General features: G+C 38.0%; 1 protein-coding gene across 2 annotated transcripts in view; it reads left to right on the top strand.

Annotated features, from left to right (window-relative positions):
* LOC133842509 (homeobox protein invected) overlaps window positions 1-5,089 on the top strand; it is a 59,219-nt gene extending 54,130 nt beyond the window's left edge. Inside the window, exons 2-3 of one of the 2 annotated variants that reach the window (XM_062275619.1) lie at window positions 4,115-4,286; window positions 4,373-5,089. In XM_062275619.1, the coding sequence (XP_062131603.1) occupies window positions 4,115-4,286; window positions 4,373-4,654 (454 nt within the window). In that variant the 3' untranslated portion in view covers window positions 4,655-5,089. Of the gene's footprint in view, window positions 1-2,441; window positions 2,525-4,114; window positions 4,287-4,372 lie in introns of those variants that run through there. The other variant, XM_062275621.1, reaches the window with a different exon arrangement.
* The last annotated feature ends 16,728 nt before the right edge of the window (window positions 5,090-21,817 follow it).

Here is a 21,817-nt window from a genome sequence, read left to right as displayed (position 1 = left end):
TAATTTGCTTAATTTTCTTGGTGTACGGACAAGTTGTCTTAACTCTGCCTCCTTCCGTAGCCTTGGCTTTGACATTTAATTGCGCACTCATTCACGTTTATTCAGTTGCTGCCAAAATGGTAACTCATCTCAGGCTCTCAGTTCGAGTCTTAGCCAGGCTACTACGGATACACTCGCAGTCCCGTTTCCATCGTCTTGGCCATTCTCATTCCCATTCCCGTTCCCGTGGTTGTTGCCAATTCAGTTTGGCTTTTGTCTGTTTTTGGCATTTGCAACTCATGTTAAGCATAAATAAAACAAATGCGCTTATTTTAAACATATGCCCGAATGGACAGCGACTTCGTCTTCGACTTGGTTTTGTTTTTGTTTTTGCTTCTTTTTTTCGTATTTTGTTAGCCAGTTGGCAGCTGGCAGTTGGCAGCGGGCTCTTACCAACTTGGGTCATTGCATTTAACAACCGATGATGAAGACATCTTCCCGTTTTTTTTTTTTTTTCGTTTTGCGGCATATTCTTGTCTCTCTTGGCTACACGCTCTCTTCTGTTGTTTTATGATGAGTTCGCTTTAGCAAAAGAAAACAATTTATGTGAATGCGTTCCAAGTTGTTGTTGCAGTCGTATTTATTGTGGTTGTTGTCTGCATGTCTTGCGTCTAGTTGCACTTTTTATGCAGTCAAATAAGCACGGTTAATAAACGAGAGTTAAGAGGATTTAAACGCTAAGTAACTCTGAAGATCTTCTGTTCTATATAATAGTCACTTATTAATAAACAGAACTTTTGGATACTGAAAACGTCCTCAACAGGTGTTATTATGAATATTAGCAATTTATTAATTTAAAGCTTCATTATATTTAAGAACATAAAAATAAAATAAAAATACTAAATAAAACAAGTAAAAAAAAGTAGAGTGTTCTCAACTGTGAATAAAATTTTAAAATATACTAATTTGATTAACCGCAAAATACTAAATTATACCAAAGACTATAATTGTTGATATAGTACTGCATTTAAAATATACCAGGGAGTCCAAAATATACAATAGTTCTGTCATATGGGTACTGGGTATAAAAATATATATGTGTATACATTATAATAAATACAAACATACCACATTTATAATTTTTAAACAAACAAAATAAATAAAATGAGTCTACAAAATAGACTAAAGTTAGAATCCAATTGAAAAGTAAAATAATTACTAAATCTTAAAATATATTCAGAAAGCTCTCTAATTAATTTTCTGTTTCTCTTTCTCATTTTCTTGCTCTCCTTCTGTCTTTTGTACGCTATTTCTTTTTATCGCAGCTTAAGTTGCTCTTGATTGAGTTCATATAATTTCTATTAAAGCCAATTTGCCGAATCCTTCCAACTCCCTCCTCCCAAGTTCAATCCTCCCCCAGCATCGCAAGGATAACATTGAAACTTTTATTGTGTCAAATTTGCGCCGAAAGCAATGAAAAATTTAACACGCTATAAATCACAAATTTTCACAAAAGGGGGAGAGACGTGGCCCAGCAACAGATTTAACGCTAGCAAATGTTGCAGCTTGTAAGTGCCACAAGAGGGGGAAACAGGAACTGGCAACCAGCCAAGCTGCCGTCCTTTGGCAACCCCTTTTGGCAATGTCCTTGCGACGCGGACGCCTTGGTATGCAACTTTGTGCTGGCTTATCTGCCCGGCAACATGCGTTCTCGGCCAGCTTGAGTGGTTGGTCCTCTCTCTAAGTTCACGCCCCCGCAGCACGCTCTTCCTCCCCTCCCTCCTCGTTCCGCTTTTCCACCTTTCCTTGACGATGACGAGGCCAGAGTCGACGTCGCGTCGTCTCCTGACTGTCTGACAGGTTCAAGGTCTGCTTCTGCTTCTGTTTTTTTTTTTGCTGTCGCGAGCTGCGTGTGAAATTTAAAACCGTGATAACACCTCACCAGTCACGCCCCTCTCCGCCCTGTTTTTGTGTGTTTGTGTGTTTGGAAAACACGTGCAGACACGTTGCCAGTGTACTGTTAATGTTTTTGGTTTAATTTCGTGCCTCTTTTTGCTTTTGGGCTTTGGCATTTTGTTGACAAAATTGATTTGTTCAATTTTTCCAACGATTTAACTTGGGGCATGACTGGGTTGCCATTAGTGTCGGTACATTTGTTTTGAAGGTTGTTGCAACCAACCAAGTGGCAAAGGACCAACAGAAACAACAACAACAACAACAATTTCCAAGACTCTGTCTACATTAGATGGAATAGGTCTCTTCGCTTCGGGTTTCGAGGAATTCCAACACGTTTTGAGGAGGCAACTTCAACTTCGGCGTCGTGGAATTTCATCAATTTCTCGATATTTTATTGATTCGCGTTAAAAGTAAATTTAATTTTCAATCGTCTACCAACACGAAAAACCTAACTAAAAACCAATTTAATAACGTTTTTCTCTTTTTCTCATTCTTTCTCGTTGCAGGTCGAAGTAAGTACAAACTGGATTGGACTAAGAATCACAATAAGTATACGAAAAAAGTGAAACTGTGAAGTAGGAGTAAAATGTCTTTAAGACAGTTAGGAAGGGTAATGTAAACTAAGGGATTTCTTATAGTACACTGTTTCTAAAAATCTTTTAGTAATACAAGTTAACATAGTTTCTTAGGAAAAGAGAAAGAGTTTTTAATTAGTTTAGAAAAAAAATCTCATGACATTTATTATACAAAAATGTAATGATACATATTATTATTCCCTAAAAGGATTACTTATTTCTTTGAAACTATTTAATCTAATTTTCATAATTCAGTTCCCTAATTTTATTGCACAGGAAATCGAGTTTGGTTCTTACAAAAAAAGAAAGAGTTCTTAATTAGTTTAGGAAAAATCCTCATCACACTTATTAAACGAAAATGTAATGAAACACATAAAAGGATTGTTTATTTCTTCGCAAATGTTTAATCAATTTTTCATAATTTAGTTCCCCAATTTCATTACAGAGGAAATCTATTTTACTTCTTCCGTTAGCTATCTGATATGTATGTTATACAAATCAGATGGATAGTTATCTCGTCAGGCTGCTAAATTAAATTAGAATAACAAGTTATAACGCACAACTTGCTAAATAGTTCTGTATAACTATGCTATATTCTCCCTTCCTCAAACTTTTCCTTCTACGTTTGCTCCTTAGAAAGAACTATGCACACATATGAACAGTTTTCTAGTGTTTCTCCGCCCCTCTTACATTCTCTTGTGACATTCGACTCGCAAAATGTAGACCCCGTCTCAAGCTGTCCACTGTTATTCCTTATGACGAATGATAGCTGAAATTACGAAATATTTTACTGCCTTAGCCGGGACCGCAGCAACTTGCGGTCAGTGTTGGCACTTGCTAAGGGTCCTCGGGATGCCTTCCCAAAGAAATGGCCATTAGTAAACCTCATAATTGCTTCATTTCAGCGCAACTATTTCTTGAAATGAGCTCAACTTTTGGGCAAGTTGTGGCAACCCTTTAACGACTGTTCGAGTATTTGCGTATTTCCCTCGAATTCGATACACAACCCCGCAACCCGGTTAAAAGTTTTACAAACCGGATGTGGGGGGAGGCGGAAAAGTGGGCGGTTTGCTGAGATGTCTGAGGCGTTGATTCTCTGCGCTTGTCTGTTCGACTTGCTGTTAATTAAAAGGAAGACAACTCAAGTCGAGTCAAAGCACTGACAGCGTCCTCTCAGTCGTCAAGAACGATGGGGCGATGGTTGGGGGGGTGGTAGAGGTCCTTTCAAGGGGATGGAACGCGGAATTAGCCACAGTGAAAAGTCATTGCGTTGATTACTTTTCAAAATGACGCGCGCAAATTTCCCAAAAAACTTTAATTGTTTTGCAGGCAGGGTTGTCGACTGGTGTGGGGTTGGGGGGCTGGGGGTGCCAGGGGTTGTCTGGAGACGCATTTAAATGTGAATTAATTGCTGACCGAAAGCGTTGCATATATGAGCAGCAGGATTTATGTGTGCGCGATGAGTTGGCAGCATATCCATGGGGCAGTAGCGAGAGATAGTACCGGGAGGTTGTACCGGGAGGCTGACCTAAGAGCAGAAGCGGGGTCCAGTCATGTTGTAGCCATTATGTGCGTCGTGGAATTTTTATGACCTTCTCCTCTACTTTTCCACCAGGTCCGCGAACGCGCAAACCGAAGAAGCCAGCGACGACGGGGGCAGCGGGCAGCGGCAGCGGCGACAAGTCCGATGCGGATGGTGGCTCCGGTTGCAGCGGTGTGCCGGAGGATAAACGACCTCGCACCGCATTTAGTGGCACGCAGCTGGCGCGTCTAAAGGTGAGTACCGCACCCCAAAAGCTCTCTTTCACCACAGCAACAACTCATGAGCTTCCCCTCTATCTCCCTCTCTCTCTTTCTCTCAGCACGAGTTTAATGAGAATCGGTATTTGACGGAGAAGCGACGTCAGCAGCTGAGCGGTGAATTGGGACTCAATGAGGCACAGATCAAGATCTGGTTCCAGAACAAACGGGCCAAGCTGAAAAAGTCGAGCGGCACCAAGAATCCGCTGGCGCTGCAGCTGATGGCGCAGGGACTCTACAATCACTCGACGGTGCCGTTGACGCGCGAGGAGGAGGAACTTCAGGAGCTGCAGGAGGCGGCTGCGGCGTCTGCAGCGACTGCGACGTCATCATCACCGTCATAGGGCAATATTTATAATTAATATTAACATTAATATTTATAGCGTAGCGTGTAAGTTTAGTGCTTAAAGTTGCTAAACAATTAAGTTGTAAAATATTCTAGTCTCCCCCCGTCGGCGCACGCGATTCCACGCCTCTCCCTCCCCCTCCCAACAACCCCCTTTGCCAACATTCAAACAAGCTGAACACGAACACGAGCCGAGTTCGAGTTCGAAGCGAACCGAACTGAAGCGAAGCTGGAACATGGCGAATATGGCGAAAAGGGCTTTTTGGGTTTCAATCGCACTGCGCTGCGTGTTTTTGTAACATAAATAAAGCAACAATAAGAAGAAGAAGAAGAAGACGGAGAAGTATGTAGATGTAGAAGCAGAAGAGGAGAAGCAGCTGAGAAGTGGATGAAATGTTCATAAATAAAATACATAATTTAATAAACATTTAAATTATACACAACGCTCGCTTTTAATTTCAAATCAAATGGTTGCCAGGTAGGTGGTCTTCCCCCTCTCCCCATTCCACTCTCTTAACCAGATCTGCAGCTCTTGATTAGCTCGTTATCAGCCGCTGTTGCTGCCTCTGCCGCTATAATGGGCCGTGGGCGTTGGCATTAATTACTCAATTAATGAAGGCGACGATCAAGATCGTGGTGGTCGTGGTGGAAGGGGGCGATGGGAAGGGTGGAGAGCGACAATTGCTGGCATTACAATCGCATTAAATTCATTATGCAAATTATGCTTGAAAGCAATCTGGGCCCATAATCACCGCCTAATAGATGCCCATACCGGGCCGAAACCTCAACGTTTTTCTGTGTATTTTTTTCTCTCTCTGTCTAATTTAGCCATTAAATTTGCATACAGAAGAAGAAAAAAAAAAACAAACGACGCGCAAAACACAGCAACAAAAAAGAATCCACACAAAGACAAGGCAAACACACACACACACACATATGTGAGCACGTGTGAGTGAGTGTGTCTGTGTGTGAGTGTGCGCTGGCATGCCAACGGCGCAAATTGACACCTTGGCGACGTCGGAGGCTTTTTTAACTTTTGCTTGAAGTGCAGCGACGCCAACGACGCAGACAGCGACGTCGACAGCGTCGCGTAGGTGTTAAAAGTGTCTGTCATGTTGAGCATGAGGACAGTGCGAGACGCCAAAATATGCGATACACCAATAATTACGACCACGATGATGATGATGATGATGATCAAAACGTTTGAATACGAGTGGATCACATGTGCACAGTGCTTGTTGGATATTGACATTTGCGACCTCGTTATTAATATTTTTAATGTAATACAAGTATTAGAGGAGAAAATAGTTATGCATAAAGCGGCTGCTTAACGAAATCAATTAACGCCCACTGTGACTGTCACTTTGCTCACACACGCAGACTTGCAATGGTATTTGTGTGTGTGCCAAAGATGTCCGTGGAGTAAATGCAATGCACTCTTTCACTCTCTTTTGCTCTCTTCTACTTAGTGAAGCATACGTTAGTGCAAGAAATGCAAAACTAGGGCTGCAGTGAAATTCAAATTATTATGTTAGAATTTAATTGATTAAAAATATTTTGATACTCAGAATGTGTTCTTTACTTGCCACATACAACTGAATTATTTTCCTAAATATTTAATTATTTATGTTTCTTACTACTCTGCACCCCTGGTCACCTTTGAGTAGCAATTTTGACTGTAACAAATTGAGAGCATTTTTGGAGAAATATAAACTGTCACGCAGCAGCAACATCAACAACAACAACAAGAAAACAGGGAATGCGACTGCGCAAACAACTTAATTTTGCGGATGATTGGTTTTTGGTTTGGTTTGGTTTTGAATTTCATTGTTGGTGACATTTTTGTTGTGCGGCGAATTGGGCGACACAGCAAGTTGCTGGCGAATTCGAAAGGTGTGCATAACAAAAGGCACTTTATGTGAGCTGAGCTTTGCAAGCAAGCGGAAAGAGTGAGAGAGGGGATTAATGTGTAGAGAGTGAGAGTGAGGCAGCGCGTTGTGAATTGTGTGCGTGGGAGTTGCGGCGTTAAGTGAATTTTTATGGCACGCGCTGAGCTGCAGAGATGATGGCATAAAAAGTCAATTTAAGTTTAGTAATATTTTGTTGAATTTATAGTTGAGTATTTTGTTTAAGCATAATTTTTTATTGCCCGTGCCAAACTGAAACTCAAACTGGAAGTGGATCGCGATCGCGGTGGAAGGCGATGCGAATGCATCGTTGCAAATTCTAAGCATGAGTCATGGCGCGAGTATATTACGTTATAAATTCAATAAATGTGACCATAAAAAGCCCATTCAAAATACCTTGCTCGCGTACATTAATCCCGATGCAGGCAGAGCACATTACAATCTGTATGTGTGTGTGTGTGTGAGTTTCGCCCTGTGCCCCCAATGATTAATGTTCGGCAGTCGGTTGGCAGCCTTGGTCTCTCCGGTTCCAGTTCCAGTTTCAGTTTCAGTTCCAGTCGCAACTCTTCCCGGAATGCGAGCCCAAGTAACCCGAAAAAAGACAATACGCATAAATCTATGGGGTTGACACTTAGTACCGCTTTCGACCACAGACGGCCACGGACTTCAAATGAATTTGTTTGCAACAAGGCAGCGAGGCAGCCTCATGCCCCATGCCCCACGATGTGTTGCCTTGCAGCTCGGCAGCTTCACTTGCCTCATCGTCCTCGTCGAGCCGGATGAGTTGTGGCAAAGGCGCGCGAGGCGTCATAAAATTGGCAACAAATTGTTTTTCACGCCGTTTTAAATACACATTTTCGATACTTGGCCATAATGACTCGCGCAGTCCGCATCCAAGTCGAATGCTTCCTCTTCCTTTCCACCTGCCTCCTCTGCCTCTCCTTGTGGAGAGCTTGGAGCAGACAAAGCCGACAACGACATCATTGCCACTTTGACGAACTGCAGCGTCGTCGTCGTCCAACTTGGAGTCGAGGCATCGTCGCGCCTTGTAACACGCTAATAAATTTGCGGCTAAGGAGATAAGCTTATAAATTTTAACTGTAATTATGCGACACAAGATTTATGAAGCGGCCTCCGCTTGACCCACCTCCTTACACCTCTCTCCCTGTCCCTTCCTCTCTGCCGCTGCTCGGGATTATTAATGAAACACAAAGTTACAACGAAATGTGCTCAAGTGCCGGCATTACAAACGATGTTGCTGCTGCTGCTGCTCCACGATAACTGGATCTGGGTCCCTCTTTTTGTTTCACTCACACTTAGTAGCTCTCTCCCTCTTACTCTGTCTCTCACGTTCGGGCTTCCCTTTTGACAAGATTTATTCGCTCGCTTCTAATTCGTGGGAGCTTTTAATGAGCTTTTAGGCAAACGCATGCAAATCCAAGCCAAATCTCTTTCTCTCTATCTCTTCTACCCCATTGATCCGGTGATATACGCATGTGGGCGTGGGCGTGGTAGTTCCATCCCTTCCCCTCCTCCACACCTCGCTCCTTCAGCTGTCTGAGACCACCTACGTGGCTGTTGCGCCAATCACGCTCTCAGATCTGCGTATTTGACATTGCCTTCGTCTCATTACGCCTGCGCAGAACAACAAACAGAACCAACAACAAGTTCTTTCAAGAGAACAACAACTCGCAACTCGCTTCAAGTGTTGCTGCCTCAACGTGGCGTGGGAGCCACAGCGACTTCGCCGATAACTCGATAGACTAAATGAGTCTTTATTTTATTTTTGCAGTTTGCGATTATTGAGCCATATTCGTAAGTACTTTGCCCATGTCATAAACTCATCGATAACATGTCTTTCGATTCTCGCGAACATCAATGTCATTTTGGCCATATTTGTTAACTGACAAATCCAATTGCACATATCAGTTTACAACTGGTATTTATAGAGCAGTTAGTTCGTTTACCTCAGACAGACGTTAAACTAGCTAGAAGGCAAATCAGAGCTTCGCAATAATGCTATACTAATATTTGTGTTATAAAATGTGTTGAGAACGGCAATAAATATAATCAAATAGTTTAAAGATCGAATGTCATTTAAAATGTAGAAAAAGAAAATATTATAAAATCTTATATTGATTTTATTCTTATATTCTAAACTAATTCGTTTCTCAAGTATAGTGAAATTATGTATTTTCCTAGATAAAATTACTTAAATTATTCGAGTTATTTTTAATATTCCAATAGAATATTAAATCATCATATTACACACATGTATTGTAAAATATTTGCAGTTACTCACCCTCAAAATTTATAAGACAGACTCTTATAATTCTCATTTCTCATTTGTCAATACTTTCACAAATGTACACACTTATAATCACCAAACAAAAAAGAACAAAAAAAAACTGTATACGACTCACTCTTATATTTTTTCGCTTCTACGTGTGTAGACAAGTGAAGCAAAGAAGAAATGAAATTTAGAGCAACACTAACACCAACACAATTACAAGCTCCAGCAGGAGCCGATTGTGAGAAAGAGACGAGATGGGACGCCGCGCCACTTTTTGCACTGTCACAGAAAAAAAATATAAAAAAAATTCACTTTAAAATTCGCACACTTGAAATAACGAATAATAAAAAGAAATTGATATGTAAATTAAGTCAAGCTTAAGGTGAAGACACAACGCATAGTACAAAAAAAGCGACGAACGATTTATATTTCGTATAAATATTTTATGTAAACATGTGAAGCAAAGAAGGAATTAAAATTAGAGTCTCACTAACACCAACACAATTACAAACTTCCATCAGGAGCTGCGTGCTAGAACGAGACAAAAGGTGACGCCGCGCCAAATTTTGCACTTTCACAAACAAAAATTGGAAAAAAAAAAACTGCACTGCAACATTAGCACACTTGTAATTGCGAATAATAAAAGGAAATTGATGTGTAAATTAACGCGAGTTTTGCGATTTAAACACAATACACATTCTTAATAAAAATAACAAACAACTGGTAATTTATTATTCAAATAAATAAATAATTTTTTAACAAAACACGGAGCGAGTTAATTTCACGTTTACTTTTCATGCAATACTGAGCCTTGAAAATTGCCCCACTGCATTATTGGGACATTTGTCGCCACATTCTCAATTGTGAAAAGGATTTCTGCTCTGCGATCGAATCAACTGTTTCGAGAGAGTAAGTATGTATGTGTATGTATTGAACAGGGAAATTACGAAGGAATTTAAGTACGCGTGAATTAGATTCTGTGAAGCTCACTAACACTAATACATTTCGCCAAAGGTCTTTTATGTATGTATGCAAATTTGGTAAAGGTATTGGTCCAAATAAGAGTAATGTCCTAGAATGTCCAAAGAGGAATAGAACGACAAAGTTTAGGTGCATGTGCGAACGAGTGCGCGATAGTCAATTCTCGAGGCAATAATTCGCTGATCTTGTCTAACTCACATATTATGATTAGCATATGACAGTATGTATTGGGTTGGAGTTGTTTGTTGTTATTTCGTCAATTTTATGACATCTACAAAAATCAAACAAACATTTTCGAAGCGGTATAAAAAACTATTAGAGTTCGTTATGTTTTCGGAATAATTAAAATGATAATTCTTAAAATTTAAAAAAATATTTTTATATGCCAGATATGTTTATCTAATGCTTTAGTAACCCCGAAATTACAGCAAGGAAGAAGCAGAAAGCGTGCCCCTTGCTACCCTTTTGGGTTCTACACCCTCTATTTGGATAGGCAATAAGCATTGTGTTGGGAGCGGGGTTAATTATGCAATAAAAATACTTCATTGTTGTTAAGGGACATATGAAAATGTGAAAATTTCATTTTCATTTGCATTTGAACGAGGAGGCAGAGGAAGAGGGCTCGTTAGTTGAGCTGCCATTGAGCAAATGCCAACAAATAACGTGGCTAACACTGCCGTTTGCCATTGGCCCGGAAGTATCTTGTTAACATGCAAAACAAGCCATTTACCTGGGGAGTCGAGTGGCGCCTCAGCAGGCGAAGAGAGGGAGGAGTGTGGGGGCGGGGGGAGCTGTTTATGAACCTGCCAAAACGTAAATACTTTTGCCATTGTTGTGGAGCTTAACGCGAGGTAAGTAAATATGTTAGTTGTAAGTTTGCCAGTTGTTAACTGTCTTTCGATTTCAATTCAATTAGAAAAGGAGTGCGAGGAGAGGAGGGGAACGGGGGATAAAAGGTTATGGGCAGCCGCATCGTAAAATCTAACGATGTGGCCCAGCCCAAGGATTGCATTTTCATGCCACATTTGCAGCAATTTTAATTGTATCAATGCGACCCAACCCAAAACTCTTTGCTATCAACCCTTTTGTTGGCTGTTGACTAAGCTTAACGCGATTGGACACGCATGTCCAGCGACCAGCAACCCCTTTCACCCCTCCCCCTCAACCATCCCCCCCGCTAGAACAGGCAATAAACACGTAACGCAAAACCGAAAGCACATTTAAAGTGTTATAAAAGTGTCACCAGGACAACGAGCTCACAAACCAGATGTCCTTTTGCCTGATATTGGTTTCTGATCAAACCAACAAACAGTTCAACAGCCAGCTGCCTGCCCCCGCCCCGCCCCTGTTGTTGCCACTGTTTGTGGCATGCATCGCAGTGCTAAACATCAATTAGACACACTTCAAGTCCCTGGTGACACTGTGCGACTGTCAAAACAGAAATTGATTGCGTCTGGGATTGGGAATGGCAATGGGACACATTGGGGGATTGCCCTTGCCACAGCGTGTTGCAAGTACTATGTTGTGTTGTGGGTGTGCACACCTGAAATCAAAACATTACTTGCATAAATTATGAACAATGCGAACCGCAAGCGAATCGAAACTGCAACACAAAACAGTGGCAAGGTCGCAGCAGGCAGTGTGTGTATGTGTGTGTGTGCAACAGACGATGAGGCATATACATGTTGCACGTATTCCTAGAATAGTTTGCAACTGCAACTGTTTACGGTTTTAATGGCACACACCCCAGACAAGTAGTCTGGCAGCCAAACTCTTTCCCAGGCAGTCAGTCAATCAATCAGTTCTAGTAAAAAAGAAGCATTCATTAATCAGTTGTTTACTTTGTCAGTGGACAAGTCTTTCAATCGGTCAATCAACTTGATCACTGATTATTTAGTCATTAATAATACACCAATAGTTTAGCAGTAATAAGCATTTATTAACAATAATATCTTCCTCCGTAAATTTTATTGTCAAACAGTCATTTACTCCATCAATCGCGCAATCTGTTGTTCAATCACTATCAGTTTTATTTTATTAATAACTCGTTTCCCATTCAATCAATCAGAAAAGAGTTTATTTAGTCAATAAGAATACTCCAATATTTGAGTTGTAATTAGTATTAAGTAAATGTATATCTTTTTTAGTAAATTTCATTGTCAATCAAATTGTTGTTCAATCACAATCAATTTTTATTTGTACATCTTTTTATCGAGAAGTAAGGATGGCTGTAGCAAATTCTTAGCTACTTTTAAAGTTATCCAGCTGTTAATAATTTGTTTCAGCAACTCCATCTTTTGGGCAGTCGCTTATTTTGGCAGCTGAGAAGTTGCTGAATCGGTCAATCATAGATCAATCATATATTTAATAAATTGGTAATAGTTTAGTATCTATTCAGATACTTAGATACTTTCATCTGGTAGTTACAGAACCTTATAGCTTATGAATCAATCATTATATCGATCAATCACGCAGACTGTTCCTCAATCATTTAAAGTAAAAGGTTAGCTATAGAAATAAAAGTGTTGCAGCTTATTAAAATTCACATCATTCAATTGGCAAACTATTTAGGATATACTTAGTAACTTAATAAATTAGCTAAATAATAACAAATTGTGTTAATAAGTAAATCCTTTTGCTCAATCAGTCAACTACTGAATTAGTAGCAAATTATCAATAGCTAAATGAAGATTCTAATTGTTCAGAGAATCAAAAAGTTATTGCCTTAACTCCAAGACAACCCGTTGTCGCTTTTCACCATCTGAATAAACTACTTAGAACGAGAATAGACAATTTTCCCAGTCAATCAGTCAGTCAGTCAATTAGCTAGTCAGCTGGAGCTCGAATCGATCTATTCGTATTCGGTCTGTCCATTTGTCGCTGTGTTCCTCGTTCACATTGCATATAATTAAATAATAAAAATGAGCCCTAAATGAGGGCCGACAGATCCTCAAGCATTTGCTGCAAATGATATGCACAGTAGCTGCCGCTTCGTGGAGGTCCAATTAATCGAGTCCGACATCGACATCGGCAACGGCAAGGGCATCGAGTCGGACATACAAATGAAAAGTCATAAATCGGCTGTGGAAGTCGTTGAAAGCCAACAAAAAGGAAATGTCACCAAAAATTATGAAGGTTCAGGTTTCGGTTTCAACTGTGCTCACTTCACTACGGTCTCAGGTTTGCGAGTGGCAAGCACAAAGACACACGGACAGACAGAGAGACAGGCAGACGGACAGACAGGACGGACTGATGATGAGTAGAGTTGCCCCAATGCGCTTGTTGCATTAATTATGCTAAGGGCGTGCGCATTAGAAGCAGACCGCGAGGCACGATCCTTTCTTCACATCTGGGGGCAAGTGCAAAGACCCACCGGCGAGTGACAGTTGCAGCAGTTGCAAGCCAAATGACAATGACAATCTTAAGTCGGTCGAAGCATGCGCGCCTGCATATTAAGAGGCGATGATCGCCAAACCGAAAACCACAAAGAACACACAAATATGCGTATATGTTAAAAAATAAAGAGAGAACTAAAACTGAACCCACAACATCGTGCTCATATGCATGCGTGTCCTGTTCTATACTGCAGCGACAGGGTTGCCCCACACGCAGGTGAGGCAGGCAGGGTTGCCTTACTTATGATGAGTGACATTTGATCTTGTTTTGTGTCAAATTAAGAGGCTGCAGCTGGCTGAGATTTGCTTGCGTCGATCGCACAGTCTCCATGTCGATGATCGTGCGACTTTTTTTGTTCGACACTGAGAAAAAATTCTAGAATATTTAAATTGAGTGCGCTTAAGTCGCTCAATGACAGTGCTAGAACAAAAAGAACTTATTGAGGAAAAGAAAAAGATGGACAAAATTGAATTATAAAAATGAATAAAGGAAGCTCATTTTATTGCTTTATTTTTTTGTACATTTAATGAAAATAAAATAATCTTGCAATGCATTTAAATACATTTAAAGATGAAATAGACTTAAAAATATTTCATGTAAATCTTTTAACTTCATTTGATTGAACTCTTAATTCTAGAAGTCAAAGTAAAGCATTTTTGTATATTTTAAATAATAAGTATTATAACATAATTTGATTCATATCTTGTTTCAAGATTGAAATGTTGTTTGATACATTTGTTTAATATATTTTAAAATTGTCAAATTTAAAATATAGAAAAGAATGAAATACAATTGGTACTAATTTCGAATGATATTATTCGACTGAAATATTGTTTTAAGAGCATAAGATTTCTATTTTTCCATGTTTTTGGTAAATTTAAAAGATTTTAAATTTAAGATTGTTTTTTAATATTTTGAAAAATTTTATATTTAATTGAAATATTGTTTTAAGAACTTTTCAGTAAAAGTATTTTTCTACTCTGCGTAATTAGATTGAAATTTTAATTCAAGAAAATTGCCAAGGTAAAGGATTTGTATATATTTTAAATAATAAGTATAATATTATAACATAATTCGATTTAAATTTTGTTTCAGGATTTCAAGAAATTTTGTAATATTGAAATATTGTTTGCAACGTTTGTTTTATATATTTTAAAATTGACCAATTTACGATTTTTCTTTAAGAATATTTCATTCTTGTTAAACTTGTTGCAAATTTTGATGATATTATTCGACTGAAATCTTGTTTCAAGAAATATTTAAGATTGAAATATTTTCCAAGATTGTTTGTATATTGATTGAAATATTGTTTTTCAATTAAAGTATTTAAATTTGGCTGCTGTTTGATTTTCCTTAATTATTGAAGAATTCTTTTTACAATTTTCGTTCAGTGCAATTTATGTTACCGTTTCCTTTCAACAAGGCTGGGAATTTTGGTAACTTTGTGTTTATTTTTTTGGGTAAAGAGCTAAGATTTCTGTGGCGCACACTTAAGCCGTTGAGTGCCAGATTCCTGGTACTTTTGCAGCAGGCGCTTCGATCATCATATGGCGATCGCAGGGCCACACGCGCACTGCAGGATCATCGATCTGGAGCTGGGTGCTTGCTTGCTTGCTTGCTTGCTTGGGGACCATGTGCCATGTCATGTTTTGGCACTTGAGTGCTTGACCACTCCCTGTTACTGACGCTGTCGCTGCCTCTATTGTGGTGGCTGCTGTTGCTGTCTGCTGTCTTCTGTCTTCTGGGTTAATCAAAGCTGGCAGTTGACCTCACTCTTCACCTCTCTCTCCCTTTTTGCTCGGCTGTTTGGTTATTGATGCTGATGGCTCAATTGCGAGGACCACACGGCAAGTTGCCACGAAATGTAGATCACAAGTTCACAGATCAGCGGTCAGTGATTGAAATTTATAGATAGCTCTTTCGGTGGCCTCTTTAATGTAGACCACCTCTAATAATACCCTAACGTATTAGGCGAAAATGGAAACATAGCAAAGTGCACATAAGAAGGTTTCTTATACACTTTAAGCTATAAATATATACTATAAAAAGTAAAAAATGGATTAGAAAATTAAGTTAAAACAAAATAAATATATAATATATCAATAATACAAAATTAAAAACAAATATATAAAAAAAAAAAAATATAAATAAATTAATATACAATTAAATATGAATTTTTAAAGCATACCAAAAATCTATAATTCTTATGATTACTGATATTGTAACATAGTTACGATCATATAAAAATCATAAAAGTTAGCCAGGACATCATTTCATTCTTAATAATCTTTGTTGAAATATAGTATGCATATCAGATATTTTCTATTCTATGGTATGTTTTGAATGTATTAGTATATATATATAACAAATCTATTCTTATGTATTTTTAAGTACTTTTGCGGTGTATATTTTAGGTATCTATTAAGAAAAGTAATTCAATATGTTGCTTTTATTGAAGTTAGGTATCTAATAGTCGAGCATTGAGGACTGTTGCTTTATCTCTTATTAATTTAAAAATCGTTTAAAAATGTATGGCAAATATAAAGCCTACAATATGTGGCTATAAATGTCAATTTTTATCCTTCAGCGAATAGTTAAAACAAGATGAATATTTTCAATATTATTATTTACATATGTATATTTATAAAGATGTCGCAAATATTGTGTGGAAAGACCAAATTTGTCTGTATTCCTTTTCTTCTTTAACTTTTAATCACGTATAAAATTTGTACATTTTTTCTTATTTAATTTTTAATCTGGTTATCTAGTAAAATTTTTTTTCTTATTATTCTAAAAAAGTTTTCTAACACACAACAATATTTTCTTATAGAGTAAGTTGTAGTTCATCAGTATAATAAACTCTTTTATATTTGGCAATATTCAAAATAAGCGAAAATTAGGCTAGAAATTAATTCCTCTGGCTGTTCACAGATGTGCTTCTGAGAAGCCTCTAAATGAGTTCTCGCATAATGATGATGATGATCGAGCCATCGAGTGACTGTGATTAGTTGTCGCCCATTTGTCAGTGTACAAAACTCACATCAAAGTGATATGTTTTTCTCTTTTTTTTTTGGGTTGGGCCGAGGATCTAGTTAGATTTTTTGTGTCGATCGGTTCAATTGATAAGTGGCCGATCAACAAAACTGTGACTCACTTGTGGCATGCCACGAAGCGAGTCTCAACACTTTTCGTTAGGTAATTAGCAGTTGACAATTGATGCATTGCTGTCCATTTAAGCTGCACTTTGGTCACTGATTGATCAATGAGCCACGCTTGACAATTGACGATTGACGATTGGCATCGTTGACAGCACACGAAAAGGAGTAGGAGAAAGAGAAAGAGTCAGAGACAGAGACAGAGTCAGAGTAGAGTGCATTGGCTTGTCGCAGGGCATGCAGCGATTTAATTGCCGATAAGCGGCTGATTAATATGTTGCAGCTAGACGCTATAATTGCGCTAGGCGTCGATTGAAGCCAAGCCACAGATAGAGAGAGAAAGAGAGGGAAAGGAAGAGAGGCAGGCAAATTATGCATACTTAACTATAATACAAACATTTTTTTGTTCTTAGTTTAATTAAGCCATAATTTATGGCCAACAGCACGCGGACACGCAGCCCAGCGAAAAAAAGGGCCACACTCGACGTTGCCTCTCTTTCTCTCCATTCTCTGCTCTTTCTTTCTATTTCTGTCTTTTAGCCTGACTCCGACTCGAACTCGAACTCGTTTTGGGCCGTCGACAGTCTGACACCTGCGCGTGTAAATTGGCCGCAGCACATTTTTGGCTTTGGCTTTAGCAATTACAGCATGCGACACTTTTAGCCATATGCAAAGCCTGGCTAAGACCGCCGCAGTTCGTGCTCTCGAACTATGGCTATAATTCTGTGGCTAACTCTGAGGCTAACTCGGGTGGTCTAATTAGAAATCATCTTGTCAATTAGCTCGACTGCAACAAGCGGCCACCTCTGGGGAAGCTGCAAGCATGTCATGTTACTTGCTCAGGCTCGAGCTTCCTTTACTATACCCGACAACGATATTAGGGGAGAAGGGCATGCTATTTTAGTGTTTACTGAATACTTATTGAACAGACAAGTGAATGGCATCTGGAATCTTACAAAGGTAAAGTACATACATATATCTGTAAGGTATATCTGTATCGAGTTCAGTAAGAAGTCAAGACGATAAAGTTAATAACGTTTGTTCACCAATCTGTCTGTCCTTTTGTATTCATAACTAGATCTCAGTTGTCATTAGAGCTTGAGTTCTGAAATTTAATGACAACATTCTAATGAGTTTAACAAAGATATACAATTTTTTTTAAATTGTATTCACCCTTTTTCATATAACCTTAAATAGAATAAAACGAATTGTTGTTCTCACTTTAAAGTAACGGATTATGACGATGATATTAGCTGATCAGTATTTTAAACTTAAATAATGTAGAGTCGAATGTATCAGTAACCAGAAAATTAAATATAGATTGGGCTATGTATTTTATTGGAGTCATTAAAAATAAATCGTTGACCGTTGTAAACAGCAGCAGCATGTCTATGAAGTTAAATATATCTCTTAGACTGTCCTTCTGTCTGTCTGTTGATATTCATAGCGAGATCTCAGTGGACATTAGAGCTTATAAAGAATAGATAGGAACATGGTCACATTTTTCTCATTACCTCAAAGAGAATAAAACGAGTTGAAGATCTCACTTTAAAGAAAATGATTATAATGACCATGTTACTGAAAATAAAGAGTCGAAGGTTTCAATTGAAATTTAATGATAAAATGTTAATATGTTGAACGAAGATTGGAAATATTTTAAAAACAACCTAAAATAGAAGTTTAATGTAAAAGATTATAGTGACCATATTAATGAACATAACATAATTACATCATGATTGAGTCATAAGTAGTTAAACGTTAGAAAATAAAGAGTCGAAGATATTACCAAGCAGCACCAGCAGATCAATGAAGTTGTGTACGTGTCTTGCACTGTCTTTCTGTCTGTCCGTTGGTATTCATAACGAGATCTCAGTTGTTATTAGAGCTAGAGAGATGAAATTTCTAGGCAACATTCTTATGAATTAAACGAAGATTTAATTATCCTTAGAGCAAGCATTAGACAGCTCTTCATTGCATAAAACGAATATTATATTTATGTTATAATTACGAAGAATATAATTCAGTCGATTTGGCTATTATTTGATTATATTTATATATAGTCTGATTATCTTACAATATTACTTTTGAAATATACACAAAAAAAAAAACTACTAAAATCTTAAATCGAGATTATATGATATAAAGTCAAAATTAACCAAGAAGGTTTATTCTTTATTCCAAATTCGAATTCTATTACTTTTCTTAAACTTATGCCGGGTATCTCTGAGTCGTGCACACTCTACTGTAGCTGGTTCACATGCTTTTGGTGTAGGTTTTTGTGATCGATGCGAATACACGAGCTGCAGGAAATTATCGAGCTGCTGTTGCTGTTGCTGTTATTGCTGCCTGCATCTTTAGTGGTTGTTGCTGTCGATTCAAATTTTTCAATTTCTCGAACGGACACAACACACATGTTGTCCAGTGCGACACACGACGATATGCGAAGGTGTCCCCAGAGAAGAAGTCCATGCGCTGTGCAGGTGAGCTGCCCCCCTCCGCTCCTTTCTTCCCTTCCCTTCCCTTTCCACTTCTGAATTCTCAGTTTTACGTGGAATCGCGACGCTTAACTAATGATGCTCATCAGTTGCTCAGCTACTCCGGCTACTGTAAAATGTATCTGCATCTCGATATGCATCTGCATCGACTGATGATCGCTGATCACTTTTCCGTGGAATATCGACAGTGAATGGAAATTAATTTGAGTTAATAAAACCGAAACATTCCAAACTTAATTAGCTGCGAGTAATATGAAAAATTGCCATCATTAAATGCGACTTTTTTTGTGGTAGTATCTTTGTTTTTTTTTTAAATTGAGTTTTCCAAAAGTGTGTCCAAAGCTGGACATGCGGCTGCATTTCCACAGCACACGAAACCTTTGGCCCTGTTGCAAAAGGCGCAGCAGCAACAACATCGAGTTGAAAGACAGTCGCTGCCTCTTCCACAGTTGCCTCTCATCTCTGTATGTGTGTGTGTGTGTGTGTGTGTTCTTGGACATGCCGCAGCAACTGGACCACCCAAGTTGCAAGCTGGCTTAAGACCCAGCAACGTTGCAACGTTGCGACGTTCAACAACAGCAGCAGCCACGGCAGCGGCTATTAAGCTTGCCCCAAGTTGAGGCACTCGATGATTACTTGAAATTCAATTGCAGTCCATTAGGAGTGATTAATATGTATGCGATTCGAAAGCGCAGAGCGTTGCCATGCCACAGCAACAGAAGAGATGCCACCAAAGAGCAAAAATGCCCAGCACTTAAAATTATTGACACTTTGCTACGTGCAACGTGCTACTGTGTGTGGCAACATCACTGTGCCGCTCTTTGCTTAATGCTCTCTCTCTTAAGAAAGAGGCGCTCGCCTCAAAAGAAGACATTGCCACATTGTGGACCACACACGAAGTCAGCGAAGTCCAGGTCCAGGCAACGTCCAAAGCTGCGCCACAGGCAACAAACAAGGAGAAGAAGCAGAAGAGGAGCCACAGTAGTTTTGCGGCTCGTTACGTTTGCCTCATTCCCCTGTGAATGAACCTCATCATCATAAACACGATCGTCATCAGCAGCAACTTCATCCTAATCATCATCATCCACTTCATCATCATGATGATCGTCGCGGTGCGGCGCCAAATTGCAGCAAAGTAAAACAACGTTTAGCAGGCGAAGCTGTTATGATCTTCAGTCAGGCAATCCACAAAGCCAAAGACAGAGGCAAAGACAGAAACTGAGCCAAATACAGTGAAGATCAGTTCAAGCCAAGAGAAATCCCCAAGAGAAGCAGCCTAAGAGAGCAAGTTCCTTTAGAGTTTTCAGCTCAACTTCGAGTTTAAAAGCTGCTCTTGCTGCTAGACTTAAAGACTGCTAAAATGTCTGACTGCCTGACTGACTGACTGACAGATTTGAGCGACTGAAGCGCATTCAGCTGGATTAATTGCTCCATGAGATATTTGGAAAATGGCCAGGAAACATGCACTGATCCACGGATTGGGCATCAGCCTCAACGGTAATTACAAAATGCAGTTAATTGAGCGACGCACTGGGGATATTTTCACAATTGAATCCTTATCTGCCAAATAGATTTAGTAACTCGCAATGGAGTCATTCAAGTTGTCGACCTGCAAATGGTTCGATAATTTATACTACACTTATTGCATAAGTTGATTGTCCAGCATAGCTGTAAACAGATATGTTAAGTAAGATTTTAATCAGAAAATTACAACAGTGTTTACTATTGTTTTATTAAAAAGACGTTTACACATTTGACCAAATTTTGATCTGCCAATAAAACGAAAAAATTAACTTTTGAGTATTTTACATACAACTAAAGATTACAATAGAAATAAAAATATTTTATTATTAATATTAAGTATGATAATCGTTTAAAAATTTTTGTTTTATTTTATTTTTATTTTTGCAAAAAACTGACTCATTAGAAGCAAAAAGACAATCAACGGAATTTTACATACAACTGAATATTGAAATAGTATTAGAAGATGGTATAGCGAGGATAGCGAAGAAGGTGTATTTAATCATTTGTATCATGTATCATTTTATATTTTCTTTCATAAATATATTTTAGAGCCTTTTAAAAAATTTTGAATTTGGGGACTATTACACAACATTTTTATTGTTTATCAGTTGTTTAAAATAAAAGATACTGTAACGGGATTCACTTTAAAGATTGCACCAAATACAAATAAAGTTAAGAAGAACTGAACCCGAATCAAATTTCATAATTTCAAAATTGTACCCAAATTCGAAGTACAAAAATATTAATAGTATGATTATTACATAATTGAAGTAAGTAAGTAGGTAAGTAAATAAAAAGCTAAATAAATGCATTTATTAAAATGAAACTAAGAATTTAGCTTTTTATTTACTAAGAATATATGTTGATCTTTAATATAGAAAACAAATCCTTTATTTAAAAATTCTCTAAAAAATATTTAATAAAAAAAACCGGCCTAACATTACATCTCAATTGAGCGTTTTATTATATTTTAAGGAATAATAAAATTATACAAAATAAATAAGTTTGTTGACTATTTATTTATTTTTCTGTATAATTTAGTTATATTTCCAAAATATATTAGTTATATAATTAATATTAGTTATAGGCAAAACAATAATTTTTACTTTCATTTTGTTCAACTTCATTTCATTTAATTTTGTTTAAATCATGTTCCAATGAAACGAATCTTGGTCTCCACAAAATTTACTTCAATTAATCCAAATTGAAAGACTAATTATTTTATTATATTATATTATATCATTATTATATTATATTTTATTATATACTGAAAACCTGGACAGCAGCTACAAAAAATACACAAAATAAATACTTCCCCTTTACCTTGAATTAAATGATTTAAGTGTTTTAAATAGGAAAATTCAATGCACGAGGAGCAATTACATTTGGAGTACTTATTTCGCACTCTCT

The sequence above is a fragment of the Drosophila sulfurigaster genome, chromosome 3, assembly GCF_023558435.1.
Source record: "Drosophila sulfurigaster albostrigata strain 15112-1811.04 chromosome 3, ASM2355843v2, whole genome shotgun sequence".
Taxonomy (NCBI): Eukaryota; Metazoa; Arthropoda; class Insecta; order Diptera; family Drosophilidae; genus Drosophila; species Drosophila sulfurigaster.
Note: the sequence above shows the minus strand (reverse complement) of the source record. Positions and strands in the feature narration are given on the sequence as shown.